General features: G+C 38.9%; 1 protein-coding gene across 3 annotated transcripts in view; it reads left to right on the top strand.

Moving 5' to 3' along the window:
• The window catches only part of pbx1b (pre-B-cell leukemia homeobox 1b), a 70,399-nt gene extending 51,361 nt beyond the window's left edge, over positions 1-19,038 (top strand). The window contains exons 4-9 of one of the 3 annotated variants that reach the window (XM_031318282.2): positions 3,415-3,605; positions 7,141-7,276; positions 8,676-8,724; positions 12,467-12,579; positions 13,506-13,595; positions 15,942-19,038. In XM_031318282.2, the coding sequence (XP_031174142.1) occupies positions 3,415-3,605; positions 7,141-7,276; positions 8,676-8,724; positions 12,467-12,579; positions 13,506-13,595; positions 15,942-16,034 (672 nt within the window). In that variant the 3' untranslated portion in view covers positions 16,035-19,038. Of the gene's footprint in view, positions 1-3,414; positions 3,606-7,140; positions 7,277-8,675; positions 8,836-12,466; positions 12,580-13,505; positions 13,596-15,941 lie in introns of all 3 variants that reach the window. The other 2 variants (XM_031318281.2, XM_031318283.2) reach the window with 2 other exon arrangements.
• Positions 19,039-19,582: the final 544 nt, after the last annotated feature.

The following is a 19,582-nucleotide window of genomic DNA, read 5'->3' as shown; positions in this document are numbered from 1 at the left end:
TAACTGTTTATTCTCGCACGTGGTGGTCGCGACACTAGTTGCAGTGTTCTCCTGAACAGAGGTGGCGCTAATGAGGAAAGGCTACTGACTTTGCTATTTCTACAGACTAGAAGAAAAAGAAAAAGGTAAACAACGGCAAAACTGGCAGCAGCATTGACGTCAATGTTTCGATTTGATTCGATGACCTACTTTGTCGGATCAAGCCTTTCATTCACTATAAAAGAACTCATCTTAACCCAGTAAGTTTACAAGAGAGACTTGCAGTCACTCTTGAGAGTCCTGGCATCCGGTTCCCCTCGAACTTGTCCATGCTTCCTGTTTCCGCTTTGTCGTGCACCTCTGAAAAAAATCCTGGCGCGCCAGCGAGATCTACGTCATTTTGACGTCACATTGGCGCGCGACAGGTCGGCTGCAGCGACTGTAAAAAGGCCTTTACTCCCTCGCACGAGACACCAGAGACACCCGCTGCTGGGTAGCGTGAATCTCTCTTTTTTTTCTCTTTGTCTTTTTTTAAAATGAGTCGTGAAGCCAACAGCAAAGCCCAACTTTACTTTTAATGAAATCAAACAAAGAGAAATGTCCTCCCCTCGTCTTAAAATGGTCATACATCGATACTAGAGTAACCTACTTCCTTGTCCAGCTGCTCCAATAAATATGCAGAGAAGGAGAAATCAGTGCACAAAATCATCTGAAAAGTGTTTGATGGTTATTTATTTGTGCTTTAGAACTTACTCACTGCGAAACAACCACAAAGAAAGCTTTATTTCTCTCTTCCTACTGTATGACAAATTCAAGTAGCTACAAAACATATTTGTTCTTGTGGTATAGAGTGACCGTCCACTTTTTTAACGGCTCTGGTTCCGGAAGTGTTTTTCCACATTCAATTGTTTCATTGACGTTTCGAAAATTGCTTATATATAGAGTTTTAAGTCTGGAACCAAGCCAACCAGCTACGAGATGAATGGTGAGCATAAAACATTTGATTCGGCGCAAAAAAACATTTTGAAAATGGCAAAAAAGGCAAAGGTACAAGACCGTGTACAGAAACTATCATAGACTTTAATGGCAGAAGCTCACTCTAGCCATTCCGGTAAGGAAAACGTTTCTATGGTAACAGCGAGTTGGACCAATCAGAGATGTTGCTGTTACGCTTAGGATTGTGGGTAGTGTAGTTTTTCTCTATAAGATCACAGATAAAACATGCTTTTTCATAAAACAAGGTGATTTCATACAGACGTCTAGCTTCTACAGGAGCAGAAACTTTCGTTTCACAACCACGTAGCTCATGGTCAGTCTACCTCAAATGGTTTAGACATTATGGCTGGTAATCTAAATCCTTATGGAGAAAATCAATGGGATTTTTACTTCCAGAACCACACTGTTGAGCTCTATACAGATGGACTGTAATATGTGACAAGATAGCTGTTCACTGAATATGACGTGTTGAACACTGATCAGACAACTCTGGCCCAACCCTGATCAGTGGTGTGAAAGAGGTATAAGTGGTACTAGCCTTTAACTGAGTACAATACAAACAATACAACATTAAGACATAGAACATAAGAAACTTGTAAAACAAAAGTGCGTCATTGATAGATAAACCATGGGGGGCTCTTCACCAATTGCATCAGTTGCAAGAATAGGGCACAATGTATGTCCTTGGAGAGATTAACGTATATACTAAAAAACAAATTAGGGTGTATGAGAAAATATGGAAACCATTTGAACAATTTATATTTAAAAAAAGGAGACATAGGGGAGCTTCTACAGAGGGAAAATATGGGACAGGAGATCTAAAATTAAATAAGTGGCATGTCTTGGAGGGTAATAGCAGAATTATAATTCTTGTTTGTTTTTGTATTTGTGCGTATCGTAGCTTCGTTGGAAGTGCCATTGTACTATGCATATGATACAGTCATATAGTTTCCTTTTTGTTTTTTTGGCTTTTGTAATATGGCAGGGAGAGAGAATTTGTTGTGGGATAGGAGGGGGGGGGGTCCTTGTTAATAATTGTGTTATTGTAGTACTGAAAAAAATAAAAACATTGTTCAAAATAAGCATCAGTTGATAGTGAGGAAGACAAAATGAAATTAAAATAAAGTTAACAGTAGACTTACCTTGACAGTCCCTTTAATACATAAATGGATTTTACTGCATCACTTTATGGTTCTTGGCCTATATGGTTAACCCTTAGGGCACAAGTGTGGATGCACTCTTTGGAATGAAAGCCATGTATTTATAGCTGAAACAATTATTCAATTAGTCGATCAACAGTAATCAACAACTATTTTGATAATTGTTTTATTTTTCAAGTAAAAACACAGAAAGTTCCCTAGTTCCAGCTACTAATTTGTGAGGATTTGCAGCTATTCTTTGTCTTATTTGATAGGAAAGTGAGTATTTTAAAGTGTTGGACTACTAATAGGACAAAACAAGACATTTGATGATGTCCCTTTGGCACTTTGGGATGGTCATTTTTCACTTTCACTGACAAAAAAGTATTGGAAAACATCCAATACTTTTTTTGCTCTGTACACCCTCTGGTAAACAATCAAAAGGTGGTTAATGGCTGTGTTAACATACATTTTACAGACTGTTTATATAATTTCTGAGCTGGTCCATCTTCCCACTTTTCATTTGCTCTTTTTAATACAGGCTTTTACTCTTACTCTTAAATCGGGTGGCAACCATTGTAGATTCAAATGGTTCCTCAATAAATATCACTCTCAGTAAGAATTCCCTTTAGATTGTGTTTACAGCCCAGAATAGTCCAGCATATGTAGTATGTTGTGGGTCTCTGTGTGTATCCCAAGTCAAGTCTTGAACAGCTGTTCTGGAGGGGGGATGATTTCCTCTCATTGCCTTGATAACCAATGCATTCATTACAATAGCATACCTTTCAAATGAATGTGAGACACAGACAAAGCCTGACACAGCTAAATCCAGAGAGAGATCGACAGTAGAAGAAGAAATAAAGAAGAGGAGACAGTAAGAGACGCACAGTCGGTGTGTAATATCATGGCAGATTCACGCGTCACTCAGGGGGATGAATGAAATGTGCCATGTTCGTCTCTCAGGGTGGCTGTGCTGTGAAAGTGTGTTTCTGAGAGGGGAGCAGCTGTCATTGGTTCCTCTGAACACACTGCCATCACCGCTTATGTTAAATATGAAATATGTCAGTGCCTATATTCCTCCTTGGCTCTGTGAAAAGCTTGCCCCAGAATTAAATTAAGCAAAGAGGTGGATTTTTTTTATTTTTTTTACTTCATCTGTGACTTTTAAATACTGTATGGCATTGTGGGTGTGCAAGTGTGTGTTTCTACAGTGGTGAATTTAATATAGCCACACTGAAAAATTAAAGTCTTATTCAGATTGTGTGTGTGTGTGTGTGTGTGTGTGTGTGTGTCCTCACAGGCATGTAACGAGTTCACCACCCACGTGATGAACCTGTTGCGTGAGCAGTCACGCACCCGGCCAATTTCGCCCAAAGAGATCGAGCGTATGGTGAACATCATCCACCGCAAGTTCAGCTCCATCCAGATGCAGCTCAAGCAGAGCACCTGCGAGGCTGTCATGATCCTGCGCTCCCGCTTCCTCGATGCCAGGTGTGTATCTTTGTATACAATATGTGTGTGTGCACATTTCCGTACACACCACGCTCCATGCTGCAAATAACCTCCCAACTTAACAACAATGCAAATCATTGTGTGCTTCCTGCTCAGCCTGGTATCCATATGAATAGCTGATGTAGGAGGCCTATCATGCAATAAACATGCTGTAAGACATGCTATTTTGATGCTTACCACACACACTGGAGTGGTTTGCATCTATGGATGCCATTTGGACCAGCATACCCAGCAACACCGGCCAATAAGAGTTTCCTGCGTGCTCCATGACGCTGTTTCCCTTTTTTAATGTAATCGCTTGTTCCCTTGGATGCGTGCTTTGGATTTGCATACATTTTTCCAAGGATAAATGTCACTCAAAGTCTGAGTTGGAGGCATAACATTTAAATGAGGCATGTGCTCCCTTACAAAGCTGCCTATCTATTCTCTTGCAAATGATTGTGGTGGTGCAGAGGGGAAGGGGAAGTAAGAGGAAAGCTTTCAATGGTTGAGAGGCACTGCCATGCTCGGCGCCGCTGATTAATCTACTGGCTGCTGGAGCTCACGCTGTGTACATTTACATATTCTCAAGCAGGCTTCGGAGTACAGGACAGAGATTTTAGCACAAATCTCCTCACCGGTGGATACATGCATAGAGATTTTACAGGGTTTCCCTGCAGCTTATGTAAAGCCCTCTTTAGATGTGGCACATACAGACATGACCTGATAAGTGCAGGAGATAGAGGTCAGTCAACTAATGGGCATCAGTATGTGATATCTGTCTGCTTTTGTGTGTGTGTGTGTGTGTGGGGGGGGGGTTACAGGGTTTTATTTTCATATAGAAGCCTTGAATTTTTTTTTTGTATTTCATGTTTGATCAATGCAGCTTTGTTTATGTGCTGCCATGTTTTTTTTAGTATGCTGGGATACTAAGATGTATGTACTATTAGACACAGTTATTCTTTATCTTTGAAGTTGAAAACAATACTGTTTTGATGCTTGCTTTAAAGCTAATATGTTAATATTAACAATGGGTCAAATGACATGTATGATGTGAAAAGGGTCACTCATAGTGATGAACTGAATTGATGAATTATCACCTGACTGCACCTGATTTAGCTGTATACGGAACTTTTTAGCATCTTTCAGCTCAGTGTTTTGGTTTTACAAGCCGCAACTTTACTGTTTTGGTTCAGTCTCACAGCTCTCATCAACCTTGTTTCCAGACTCAGCAGGCAGCTGTTTTCAGCAAAAAGCTCTGATAAACCCACTGTACACTACCTGTCCAGCACCAAACAGCAGTCAGACACAGTTAGCAACTAGTTGGCGAACATAGTGGAGCATTTGGGGGTTAATGAGCTAGACAGTTCCCTCAGTGCAAGGTTATTATAGTTTTGCATTTTTCATTAGTTTTTATTTTTATTTCATTTTGACTTTTTGTTTTCAAATTCAGTTTAGTTTTAATTAGTTTTTCAAGCAGGTTTGCTAGTTTAGTTTAGTTTTTATTTTTTGAAAATGCTTGGTTTTAGTTTAGTTTTTATTAGTTTTAGTCTTAGTTTTAGTCTTTTTTTGCAATATGGTTTATTTGTCGGGGGATTCAAGGTCAGAAAAGGTATTGTGTAATAATAACTCAACAAAAACATCATACAATTTTAGAAATATGTATTCACAATGTATTCAACAATAACACCAGTACATAAAATGTAGCCTACATATGGTCATAAATATGTAAACAGTCTACACAAGACGCTGCGGCAAGTGCAAAATGTGTAAGTGACGTGTTCCAGGAAAAAAACCTAAATAGCCAACAGACTAAAGAAGACATACATGAACAGGTGTTTTGAACTTTGGTTCGAATGAAGTGGCGAACTTTTTGAAGTCAATCAACTCACACAGTTGTGTAGACATCCCAGTATGAATCCACATATTAACCCACGCTTCCTCCCGCTTTTGGTGTTCCTGCGTATTTACTAACCAGCAGCTATCGGGTCGCCGGTGAAAGCCCTCCTCTACTGTTCGGAATTTCTGGGTTCCCAGTCGGAAACTATACATGTTTACGGGAAATGTCATGGTCGGAAAGATGTAACGTTATTTGCTCTATGAAAGACATCGACAAAGGCGAAAACTAAGGACATTCACTCGATAATTTTATTTTATTTTAGTTAGTTTTGCAAACAGACATTACAGTTTTAGTTTAGTTATCGTTTTTCCCACCTAGTTTTCGTTATTTCGTTCGTTTTCGTTAATGATTATAACCTTGCCTCAGTGAATGTTGTACTTTAATCAAGTGGCCAGAAACACAATTTCAAATGTTGTTATATGATGTTATATATAACAACTTCATATGTCAATAATGTGTTTACAGCTTGTTGTGCTGCCCCAAGTGGCCAAAAAAGGTTTGCAGGCCTAAATAATTTGAAGTAATATATATAACCCATTTTGTTTAACAAAAGAAGCTAAATTATGTTGTCTAACCTCAAACCACAAGGTACAAGAACGTAAAATGCCTAAAACATATCTCTCAATCTAAAATTAGCAAAATTGTTAGGTATTATTAAATTTGGAACTATCTGATGAAAGAATAAGAAAAAAAAGACTACAAATCTGACCAGACATTTGATGCCAACCTGATGAACTTCACTTTTTAGTACTTTGTGATCCAGATGCATTTCGTTCAGTATACCCAGCACCACCAATAGCTTGTTGTTTTCATCATTTATTAAATGTTTACTCAGTATATTCTTTGCAATGATATTTGATTATCTAATTGGCACATATTGCTATTAAAGTCTTTTTTTTTTTAATTTGACTTAAAGACTATTAATTGTTTTCGTTTTTGAACAACTAATAAATTTTGAGTAGATTATATTGGCTCTCTATGGAGTATTATTGCCACTGCCAATTCTTTTTTCAGGTGCTCATAAACAGAGCTGTAGGAAAGCAGTTCTGGGCCAAATTTTTCTTCTTGGGTCCTGACAGAGTGTGTCAGAGCAAAGCTGCAGCTAAATTGAAAGTTTCTAGAGGTTTTCAAAAAGTAATATTTATCCAATACAAGACCTGGGAGACCTAAAGAGACCACATTATTAGAAGACCAGTATACTATCAAACTAGTCAGGAATTGCCTAGTCTCGCATTGCCAGAACTATCTCTTTTTTGGCATGTTAAGTTAGTTTGCAAGCTCGTAGGTTGTTCTTGTTGTCTCCCGTAAGGGAGGGGCAAGCCAGGACAAGCTTTGCTTGTCAGGCTTATCCTGGCAATGTACTTCCGTTGATCCAGACTCCTATCAAGCTAACATCTTGAACGCTAGGTTCAAGTTAGTAAAAAATAGAGTGTAGATGATACTCTATTCTGCAAAAGCATTTTTATCATTTCTGGTTAAAATTAAGTTTAAAGACTTTAGTGACTCCTAGCAGTAGTATCAAAAAAGACAGCAATGGTATTTTAAAGCAATGCACACCGTGATCGATTCTATGCTGTTGTGATTAACGTAAATTGGTTTATATTTCTGTTTTAACTTCCAATGTTCTTTCTGCAGACGGAAAAGACGAAACTTCAACAAGCAGGCAACAGAGATCCTGAACGAGTATTTTTACTCACACCTCAGTAACCCCTACCCCAGCGAGGAGGCTAAAGAAGAGCTGGCAAAGAAGTGTGCCATCACAGTTGCCCAGGTACACCACAGCTCAGAGCATTCTAAACCACACCACCTGTAGGAAAACTACTATACATAGAAGAGTGAGACAAACACAATTTACAATATGAAACAGCTGTGAGCATCTTGCCAAGTAACCTAATAATACGTTTTCTGACTGTCATGAGTACAGACAGCTCCTCTAATCTTTTAGCAGTACCTTTCATTGAGACAACAAAGGACTTAAAGTATAAATATGCCATGTCATAAGTTTGTTGTCTTGTAATTCAAACCAGACAAAGCTATTTTTGACTAATGACTCTTTGTTGCTATTGAAGTATCGCAAGCTAAAGACAACACTGCTGTCATAGTTATTATATAATCATATATTTTTCTTATAATAGACAAAATATACAAAATCCAGAGTGGGTAAAAGTACTTCTGTGATCTGTGACACAATGAATATAGTTTTAATAACTCATTTTAATAATTGTTATTAAAACGTTATTTTCCTTTCTTTGATATGATTATAAAATTAATGTGTTTGGCTACTCATCAAACCAAGTCAAAACATTTGACAAAACTATTAATTCATTAATTTAAGACCTTTATCCTCTGAAAATTAGCACTGCAGTCATTTGAGGCATGTGAAGTACAATGATGATTTACTATAAATCTTACAGTAACTGGCCAAACATCTAAAGACACTTGTAATGTTTGTGCCAATGCTGCTGACAAGCAAAAAGAGTCAAATATTTAGGCACCTTGTTTTTTTCATCTTTGCATTCTAGCACTCAAGTTGTTTCAACCTGTGAGAATTGATAATAAGGAAAGCAACGCCAAGGTAAACAGCAGTTTGTGTTTTGGATCCATCATTTGGGAATGGATTGTTTTCTCAATTGGTTTCATTAATTTCTAGCAAATGATTTGAAGATGCATCCGGGCCTGATTGTGGAAGCTGCTCAGCGGCTGAATGATTTGTAGAGTTTCCGTTTCTTGGCCATAATAAAGGAGAATGTTTACCTACTCTGTGTATTGGAAACTTTGCAGGATTGATTTGGTTTTCATTTTAATGTTGTTTATCATTAGCACTGGGATTACCCCCCTCGCTTCATCTGGGAGTCCATTAGCAGTAATGGGTGTTAGCGGATGTTGACTGATTGGTGCTTGCGTGAGTTCTGATGATAGCTGCAGTCATGGTGACATAATGAGACTGTTATTGGCAATCATTCCATTCTGGCACTAATGTGGATTCACAGCACCAGTCTATGTAGTCCCTACCTTTGACAAAGGCTCTCTGCAGTGTAACACATGCCATTAAGGCAATGCAAGCTAAAGACTACCCTTATATCTCTGAATGCTTGCCCTCAAATGTGGAGAGGCTCTGGATGTTAAGATGTCATGAGCATTAAACTACATTCTTTTGTTTGTCTGCTCAGGTTTCCAACTGGTTTGGGAATAAAAGAATCAGATACAAGAAAAACATTGGTAAGTTCCAAGAAGAAGCCAACATGTACGCTGCGAGAACTGCCGTGAATGCGGCTAATGCATCCTCACATGGAAGCCAAGCAAATTCACCCTCAACTCCAAACTCTGCAGGTGAGACAGGAAGTCCCTGGCTCTGCTCAGCTAGTAGACATGTACCTCCTCTCTGTGCATTACTACAATTAAACAACTATTGTAGTCTGAGGCTATTTAAATGCTGGTGCCGGTGATTTGTAAGAAATGAAAGAATTAGGACTAACAAAAAGGCAGTTCTTGTACAAGGGACATGCCTATCACATGGTAATGCACCATTATTATATTGAACAGGTTAAATGTTTCACCTTAACAAGAGCAACTACCCCTCTAGAGCAAAGCTGTGTCAGAGATAAGCTAACCTGAGCCCCATGCCTCTACTTATGCTTACTGTCCTTTTGTCTTCATCTCAATTAATCATATGCTTCATGCTATTTAACTTTGTATTTATTATGTTCTGCTGTACTGACATACAAAGGATTAGTCTGGTGATATTCTATACTTCTTTCTTATTGTCAACAAATCACATAAAAAGACAAAACCAACAATTAAACTAAATAATAAACCTGACCAAGTAGTTTTGTTTAAATTCACAACTAGGGGTGAGCGATATATAAAATATACTCAATGTATCGCAGCTTGTTCTACGTAGGATGTAAAGTAAATTAAAGTAAATTACTACGATATGGTATACGGTATATGAGCCATGTTTCCATGAAAATCATGATGCTGCAGTCCATAATCCATTTATGAGTGGTGATCTGCAATCACAGTTCATCCATTTAGTTCTCCAGAAACCGTACATTGGCAAGGAACATGCTGGGTAGTGATAGCCGATAAAGAGTTAGCTTTAGCCTAGCCCTTAGACCGACTCTCTTTCCCCATCTTTGTTCACTAAAAATATTGCAATACTATTTATAGGCCAAATTGCCCAGCCCTATTCACAACATTAACCATATGTTGAAAGAAAAAATGTTTCCCTTAAAACGTAATTAAGAATGCAGTTTAGTTGTATTTCTTTGGGAACTTAATTTTTAGGAGACAGGGTGCATTACTATGAGCATGGCCACTGTATTCTTTATTGAGTCAATCTCGCATGAATCACTTTTAAATACCAGACATGGGGGACTTGAGTCACATGACTTGACTCGAGTTAGACTCGAGTCGCAAATTTTAGGACTTGAGACTTAATAAACATTCATAAAAGACTCGACTTGACTGACTTGATATCCATGACTTGAGACTTGACTTAGACTTGAGTCAAATGACTTGAAATGACTTGATTTTCTGTTTAATAAATATATATTTTTCCCCTCTGATATTGAGGAGGAGTTAACTTTACGATTTTAGTGCTATTGCATGCGCGGGAACCCGTTGATATGATGACGCGGCACGCGGAACGCGGCACGCGACACGCGACACGCGGCACGCGGCGGCAGACCTGCAGTAAACGAGACTGGCTACAGCTAGTAACTTAACGTCATGGATCCCTCTGCACCGAAAATAATAAAGTTTGGCTATAAGGATTACACATCTGACCAGGCAAAGAAGAAACGAACTGTCTGCGGTACAACAATTTCCGACGTCAACCACCACCACGTTGAATTTCATCAGACACTTCAAATCGGGACAGATTCGGGTTCCAGTCCCCATATTCAGCTGAACCACTATGGACGTTTGTGATGGACAGAACTCCCTTCAGTTTTGGGCCATGAATAAGCACACCCTCCCCTCTTTGTTCAAGGTGGTAGTATGAGCGAATAAAACTAGGCACACACATACATACATATTACACACAACACAAACTTCACACTCTCTCTCTCTCTCTCTGTCTCTCTCTCTCTCTCTCTTTCTCTCTCTCTCTCTCTCTCTCTCTCTCTCTCTCTCACACACACACACACACACACACACACACACACACACACAGATGTAAGTATGTGAATAAAGCTAGGCACACATGCACACCCAACACACTCTGCACTCTCACACACACGCACATGCACATACACACATTCACTCACCAATATTAATAACTTTTCACTCACTCTCTCTCTCACACACACACACACACACACACACACACACACACACATTCACTCACAAATACACTGACAAATATTAACATATGCTATCCATTCTATGTGATACATACACTCAGTCAATCTCTCCAAATTACGCAAAGGTGGTGGGATTCAGCTACTCTTAAACTCTTTAAGAGAAGCAAAGGTTAAAGGATGTGTTTCTGTCCCATAAAAGTGAGGCATGTTTGAAGAATATTATTTGACTAGAAACCATTATACTTGAATTGTTTGAATGAATTTCATGATTTGATGTCATGTTTGAGGCATATTGAACAAATATGTATGTTGATTTATTGTTGGCCCAATATCAGTTTTAGGCTGTGCTTTTATCTGTATAAATTTAAACTGTTCAGATGTATGTCGCTTGGACGCAATGCCTTTTGAATATTGAGTAGGAAAAAATGCAAATAAAACTCCAGCAGTTCATAACCACTGTCTTTAGCTTGTTTAAAAATGGAAACTTTTGTATGACTTGACTTGACTTGCTTGACCAAAGCTATGACTTGACTTGACTTGCTTGATTGTCACAAAAAAATTACTTAGACTTGCTTGAGACTTGAAGGTTAAGACTTGAGACTTACTTGTGACTTGCCCATGTGTGACTTACTCCCATCTCTGGTAAATACTAATTATCCGTAATAGTCCCCCAAATATACACAATTTTCTTTTGTTTGGGTGCAAAAAACTACAAAGCCCCACTGTTTTAGGAAATTACTAAATCTTTTAAAAACTGAAACGTATTTATGAAAAACATTTATGACCCAAGATTTTCATCTTCAGTAGAAACAAATGGGATTGGTGTGTACCACTGATAGGGCAGCAAAGATGGAATGTACTATGTATGTTTAATTATTAAATTAATTTTGGTCTTTTTATGACACTTGTTGACAATAAAAAAATTATATTGCTAGCCTTATCTTTTAAAGCTACAGTTCATTATTTTGAGAAACTCGCCGTGTTGCCAGGAGTCAGAACAGGAAACGTGTTTAGCCTAGCATAGAAGTATGAGAAGCTGATGCAAACAACTAACTTAGGTCTTTAAAAAGTGAACAAATATACTCTTAAACCACTCCAAATCTGTCGTATCCTGTTTAACCAAGTTGTCACCAAATAAATTCAAAAGTCCCAGAAGTTTGTTGGAAGGTGCATTTTGGCACATTGGACAGAGCTAGGCTAGCAACCCCAAGTATTTACGCTAAGCTAAGCTAAACGCATCCTGAGCCTACTTCTGTACTTAACTCTGAAATAAAATTATATTGATAATTTGACCTTGGGTAGACAGTAAGAAGGTCATTTGGACTGTTTTTTCAATTATTTGTACTAGTTGTAACTTTGCCATGAATAACCTCTTATGAACACTAATATAAACATTACTTGCTTATTTCTATGTTTGGAGGTAACGGCTTATACTAACTTGGACGAACACTTCTAGGTTACAGCTGTATCTCTTCTGTCCTCATGTGTCCATTAGTTTCCTCTATGGCTCCATTCCTTGCATTTAACAGAGCCTGACTGGCTGCTAGCTAACCTCTGCATGCTGCTCATCCAGGCTGCTGCCTGGACTGGCTAACTTGCTTTCCCTGCTTGCACTCTGTCTCTCTGTGATGCGACTGCTCCCTCTCTCCTTTCAGGTTCTGCTGGCTCTTTTAACATGTCAAACTCCGGGGACTTGTTCATGAGTGTGCAGTCTCTCAATGGGGACTCGTACCAGGGGGCTCAGGTGGGAGCCAACGTGCAGTCACAGGTAGGGCCGCGAGCTGCACAGCAGACAGGGGCAGACCCACCTCACTTCCCAATAGACATTTTGACTTGTCAGGCACAGGTGTAACTATTATCATTAATAAGACTAATGTCATATCCAAGTATTGTCATGACTTAACTCGAAATACCTGGTTATAAAGGTGCTATACACATTTCTTTAGCATTTGGTTTTACTTGTTAACAAACTGCTACAAATGTAACACATTGATCAAATGTAGCCTATTTACTGAATATGGTGTGACTGCAAGGCTAGCAATGGTGATAACCATCTTGGAACAGTGCGTGAGCAATCCCAAGTCGGAATAATGGCAGGTTTTCTTGTTTTTCCCATTCCAACATTGCGTGAATGCAGAATTTTACTTAATATTTCATTTTGCTGTCTGAAAATATCTTGCTAACCTAAATATTGTACGCCTTGCATGCATGAAAGCACTCTTGTTTGTGTATTGCTCCCACATGAAACAGATAGATTCAACTTCATTTCCACATACAGTATGTTTTACCCTGGTCATGCATACCCCATTGCAGTACTTGTACATCTCCAAAGGGGAACTAACCCAACAGTTTACTTGGACCTAAATGGAACAAAACCATAAGTTATTATTTATACCTGGTTTTCATGCTATGGCAAGTTCAAATTTCTGTCGTGAAAAAGGACTAGGCTTATACTGGCTCCAATATAGAGCTTCTTCACAGTCTCAATGACATGAGTGAATAGGTTTTAGTTAAACAAACAAAAAGCAAACGTTTTTTAACCTAAATTTCCTTTCTGTTTGATTGGACCTTATTGTCTCCAAGGATATACTTGCAGCAGTGTACTCTTGTTCTTGTCATCCCTCTCTCTTTTCTCTTGTGCTTATCTTGAGTTGACTCTGACCTTGCTTTGTTTGTTGTTTTGGAATGTTTCAGGTGGATACCCTTCGCCATGTTATCAGTCAGACAGGAGGATACAGTGAAGGACTCACAGCCAACCAGATGTACAGTCCGCAGGGCATTAATGTAAGGATGTTTTTCTTTCTTTCTTTCTCTCCCTACCAATTATTTCAAAGCCATAGGGCTCAGAATGGCACTTAGTAGGACTTGTCTCTGTTCCATGGTCACCTAGTTGATTGCTTCTGTATCGCTCACGCCACGGGCAGCACGCTGCCCAGCGTACGCAGGCGTGTGGTCAGCCACACACATGCAGAGCCGCCGTCTGAGCCTGTCATGTTGGATCAGGTCTGGTGTAGCACCTGCAGCCACGTACAGTCAGCCGTGAGCGAACTGCACAAACAGGTGACACCTCCTGCACTGAACTTCAAATCCCTTAGACCACCTGACCCGTGATTAGCAGCCCCGGGGCCAGAAGCTCCCATAAAATCTTCCCAAGACAACGGCACTGTCTTGCTAAAAATAAAACCCTACGCCACTGGAAACAACTCCTCATGTGCCATAGGGGTGTGTTCCCCTCATGTTTGTCTTATTTTGCAGCAGAGTTCGGGGTAGAAGTGGGGGTTGTGAAGAGGGGGTTGGGGGTTTGCTCGCTGGCGGCTGCAAAGAGTAGGGAAATTCACAGCGACAAGCTGTGTCGTAAAGGGGAAAATCGATACGACAGACACAAGGAGAGCAGAGTGTGGACTTGGGACAGCAATCCAAGCGCATTGCTCAGATCATGTTCCTGCCACACTAATGGCCCTGACAGCAAGTCGTGCTGAGAGGACGAGGACGGTCACAGCCGCGGCTGGGTTCCTCCACTGTCGTCGTCGTGCCTCAGTGGCCATATGATAATCAGATGAAATGTCTCCCGTATAAAAACATGTATGTTTATTCAAATAGGCTTCCTGGCTGCTTCGAGTGCATCCCACAGCCAGCTGTGCTAACCCTGCGAGGCCGCTAATGTATTCAGGCCCTGTTCTTTCTCAGTCCTTTGACCTCACAGATATGGTTCTCCTTGGACGCCTGCTTGCTCTACCACATCTTACACTGCCACAATATGCTGTGTTATTCACTTTTATACCCTGTAAAGAAGCCCTGCAATGCATAATGTAAGAGCGGGATATCTGTCTGCCAGGCTGTTTGCCTGTGATTTATGTAGCTAAGGCAAGTTAACGAATATTGGCTCTTCACTCGCCTGTTTACTAAAATATGTGCTCCTCAGTTTTGTTTGATAAAAATATTTTTTCTAATTGGTATTTTCTGTCAAAGTTGTTAATGTTGTACGGTGAACACTATATGTCATCATGTTCTCAAGCTTTTCTGGCTTGTTTTAGGTCCCAAAATTTAGAGCACAGAAGAGCTCCAAATAGATTATACTATAGAAATTATACATTTTAAAGGGTTTATTTCACCTTTGTTTTTACAACATAAAATATATATCTAAAAATGCCAATACATCGCCTTAGAAGTCTCCTACAACCCCCATGTTGAGTCTCAACACCGGACCAGAAAAATTCTGTTGTATATATGTTGTTTATTAGATACATATACATATACCCTGTATCCTGGAAAACAGTTTTTCAGCCATCTGAAGATTTTGAAGATGAATGAAGAGTGGAACAAATGATGAGAGAGTTAAAGGAAATATCTTATCTGAAATAAAAAAGATTGGATAATGACTGAATGCTGTGGATGATTACAACTGTAATTAGCCTACAATTTTGATACAGGTAGAGAGCCACCCAAGTCAGACATTCTACAATCTGACCCCTCTACTTTTGATTACATACTACTGTCTGTCGTCTGAAGTAACAGGCTTTGAAATGAAAGGCTGTCGAGGACCATTTCCAGTTTTTCTGATGGCTTTAAAGCCTACTATTAATATCCGAAATGCTCTTTCACAGGCCTGTCTCTGGTAGTAGATAGGCCCTCCATAGCTCTTATTGTATGTTACTTCCTGCTATCAACGTCATAATTAGCGCATATGATGTTGATTATACTTGTTTTCTGACAGAAGAAAAGCTGTACAGATTTTTTCTTCAAATACATTTCTGTGTATTTTTTTCATTATATAGATTTGAGTGTGCAGTGTATGATGGGAGAGAGACTGTAATTCACTCTATTTCTGCTTCGGTGAAAACATGATTTTCTATTTGTTTATGTCAGTCTTATTCGGAAATATTAGCTGTAATTTAAGCTAGGTTACTTTTTTTCTTGAATCCAGGAGACAATTTGGCTTAAGGCTATCTGCGACTGTGTGGTGAATAGCTAAACGTATCCCAGAATTCCATGCTGTGCTCATACACTACCTTGCCCTCAGGACTTTCATTCGTTGTACCTCACTGTGTTTGACCTAGCTGCATTGAGTAATGAATATGAAAGTAACAAACACCCCCTCCCCCCTACTGTTTCTTTCCTTTTTTCTCTCAGGCAAACGGTGGCTGGCAGGATGCTCCGACCCCCTCATCAGTGACTTCACCCACAGAAGGACCCGGAAGCGTTCACTCTGACACCTCCAACTGATCCTCGACCCCCCGTCACTCCTCCGTCCTCTGCTTCCAACTTCTTCCACTACTGCACCCCCAACCACATCTCCCAAAACCTAAGGTCAAACCACATCGGGACTACACGTGACGTACTGTATGTAGTCACACGGCAGGACACAGTTGGGATGGGGGATGACATTTACGGACAACTATTTAACTTTTCCTATCTGGACTACTGCAGCACCGTTAGCAGCCTGCATAGGGGACTCATATCCACACTTCCACAGTTTGTACAGTTTCCACTTGATGTCCATGTTGCCTCTTTGTATTTCTCTTACATTATATATTCACACAGTAGGCACACAGTTAGCAGCATAATGCCCCACGTCTTGTAAATTGAAATGCTTCCACACTACCTCTATTCGAAATAACAACAGAGAAAACATAATTTCAAATGCTTCGGTTTTACAAATTTTTATAATTATTGGAATTTTATTGTACAACACACCATGCCCTGTCATAACACCTCTGTGTTCACACATTATGTTTATCCATTGTGCCAAAGTTCAACCCTGGAGGTGAATTTTGATAACGTTTTTTTATCTAATGTCCTTCTATTTTTAATGCCATACATTGTGAAGTATTATTGTGTTAGTCCAGTCATATTAGTCAGGTAATATCCAAGTATTCAGCCTTGATATATAAAGTTTCAATTCAGAACTTCTACAACGACATACAAGGCATTATATATTTTATTATGCAGTACAGTAATGCAAAGAATTCACAATTACTACGCAAGCAAGAGTTAATCTTCAGAACAGTTGACCTGAAACACTAAATCGATGACAACATTAGCAGCAATTATGGCACGTCAATATGTATTAAAGCACAATAACACCTAATGATTGAACTCAAAAGGTAATATTTGTAAATGTCGAAGAGAAAACAATTTTAGGATTTAACTATAGGAGTCATATAAGAAAGAGAGTGTACATGATCAGACATAGTGTGTATCAGTGAGATCAATATAGCCAAATACTGCTGATAACCAAATCCAAAACAAAAATTGTAATTCATATTTTAAGGTACCATGTTGTTGGGATTGAACACATTGCATGAATTTTCTCTGAATTCCTGTGTCTTTCGTGGAATTATATTTGTGTGATAATCCTGAAAGCATGATGTGACATTTTGTGCACAGATTACAGAAAATTATAATATTAGATGCTCAAATTAAATAATTCTTTACATGATAAGAATTTCTTTACGTTTTCTTTTTTTTCTTTTAAAAAAAGGTGCGCAGGCAAAACAATTTTCTGTGCTCAAAATGTCCCATTGGATGCTTGGGATTGTGGCATAAATAATTCTATATACAGTCAGTGCAGAAAGAAACTTGAGGTTACTAATCCCTTAGCCCCTGTTCTCTGATAACATTAGGCAGAATATTTGAAAGAGAACTAGTGTTTGTATTCTCAGTATTCAAGAGTCCCATCACTTTTTAAATTTAAGTTTTAAAATGAATAAAAACACCACATCCATCAACACAAACCAATCCAAAATGGGAAATTAAATTTGTGACCTTTGTCGTATGTACAGTATAGTATGTGGTCCAACATGTATACATGATTACAATAGTCCTCATGAGATATCAGCATTTACATACTTTGATACCAAAAAAAGGCAGAATTTGTATCCTCTACATTGGGATCAGCTTTATTGACGTTTTCTTTTTCCTCTTCTTGTAGGATTTTATTATCTACGGTATTAGTGAGCATCTAATAATGCTCTAGTATTCTGTATTCAAAGCCAAAAAATGCAGTTGGAATACAGTAGTGTTTATATAAATTTAAACGGAAATGAATACCCTGATGGCACACAAATCCAGATATATCTGGATATATTTTTGTCTCCATTTTGTGAATAACTCTTTTTTTTTTGTTTTCACTGGATATTATTTTGCCTTGCTACAGGGCTGTTTCTTTTGTATGCTATGCTACCATTATATGTGAATTAGCCCAAGAATGCTCTATATACAGTATGTAGATATGCACCTTTACTCTTTTTTTGCATCTTTGAAATTTACACAGTAGCCATTTTAACACAGCCTGATGGAGTTCCTGTTGGATTTAAGGTGAAGTCATTATTATTTTGTGCTCAGACCACCGAAACAAGCCTGTTTCCAAGATGGCTACTGTCTAAATGAAGGTGACGTGAAAAGTTATTGTGAACGTTGCCTTCTGGCATTGTTTTTAGCTTAACTGAACCCTTACGGAAAACAAAATTCAGTCCTGAAATACCAATCAGTCACAATACAGCCTGAAAGCCACAGGATTTTTTAACAGTTGTCAGTGTGTTTGTATTTATTACACATGTATGAAATCATGGTTGTTTCAGAGCTACTGTCTCGAGGTCAACCACGGCATGATTACACCAAACAAACTAATTTGGATCATTCAGAGCAGCTCCTCCTCGACTTACCTGTTCAGTCTAGCACCATTGTGATACATAAAACCTTGACCTTAGTCGTGTCTTCTGAAGTCATTGGAGTGAATTGACAGCACCGGCCATGCAAGGCAAACACAAGGATTGTTTTTGCATCCCTTGAAAAAACAGCTTAACTCTACTTTTCACATTGCCTGTCAAATATTATCGAAGCTTCATGTAATGATGCTTTTTAGTTTTTGAATATAAAAGGAAAAGAGACATGAAAAGAAAAATGGACGATTTGTAAAACATAAAATGTTTTATTTGTTGCATGTCTTTTTTTCTCAATAAAATAATGTACTGCAGTGTTTTGAATGTTAACTTCTTTTTTATAAGGATTTCAGAGTGAAATCGTAGAGCCTTTTTCTTGACAGGTTTTAACTTTTAAGATCTCCGCGTATGTAAAAAGGTATTGAATGAAAAACTATTGTCTTTTTAATTCCAATTCAAAACCCGTTTTCTGTGGAGAAAAATAGCTGAAAGGTGTAGGTTTTATGGTCTCTTAATTTGTACTGGCAATGCGGATCCCAAATAAATAGTTTCTTTTGTTGCATAAATTGCAGTTTCGTCATTTTTCATGTCATGTTCCATGTGCTTTTGTCAAGTTTTCCACAGATGCACTGCTGAATTTCATCTCAAACTTGCATGTGGTTTCTCCTCCAGGCTTTTGTAACAGGGTCAGGGTCAGGAGTCACTGTAGGATACAAGTTTACACGTTGTAGACTTGTCAGTCCAACACCTCTGGATAACATTGCACGTCTCACTTCCAACTATGCTACTGCATGCAGGCATTTTATCACCACTAACATAGCGCCAGAGCTCGACCGAGCTGCCAAAGGTGTGAAGGGGACATTTTCACAGTTTTTGAAGTGAGTGAAAGCTGTGCGCTCCAGACAGACAGACCACACACCCCCCTCCTCACATCCAGCTCCCTCCGAGGAATGGTTAATGTGCGTTCCCTGAAAGAGGCTGAAAACACTTATCTCTCTCCTCCAGATAAACCAGACAGGATTTCTGCTTCTGCTCCTCAAATACACCCGTCCCTGGGAAAAAAAGAAGAAAGGGGTTGAAATATTAACTTGTGGATTAGGAAGAGGTTCG

This window comes from Sander lucioperca, chromosome 11 (genome assembly GCF_008315115.2).
Source record: "Sander lucioperca isolate FBNREF2018 chromosome 11, SLUC_FBN_1.2, whole genome shotgun sequence".
In the NCBI taxonomy this organism is placed as follows: Eukaryota; Metazoa; Chordata; class Actinopteri; order Perciformes; family Percidae; genus Sander; species Sander lucioperca.
This window is presented reverse-complemented; position numbering and strand designations above follow the sequence as displayed.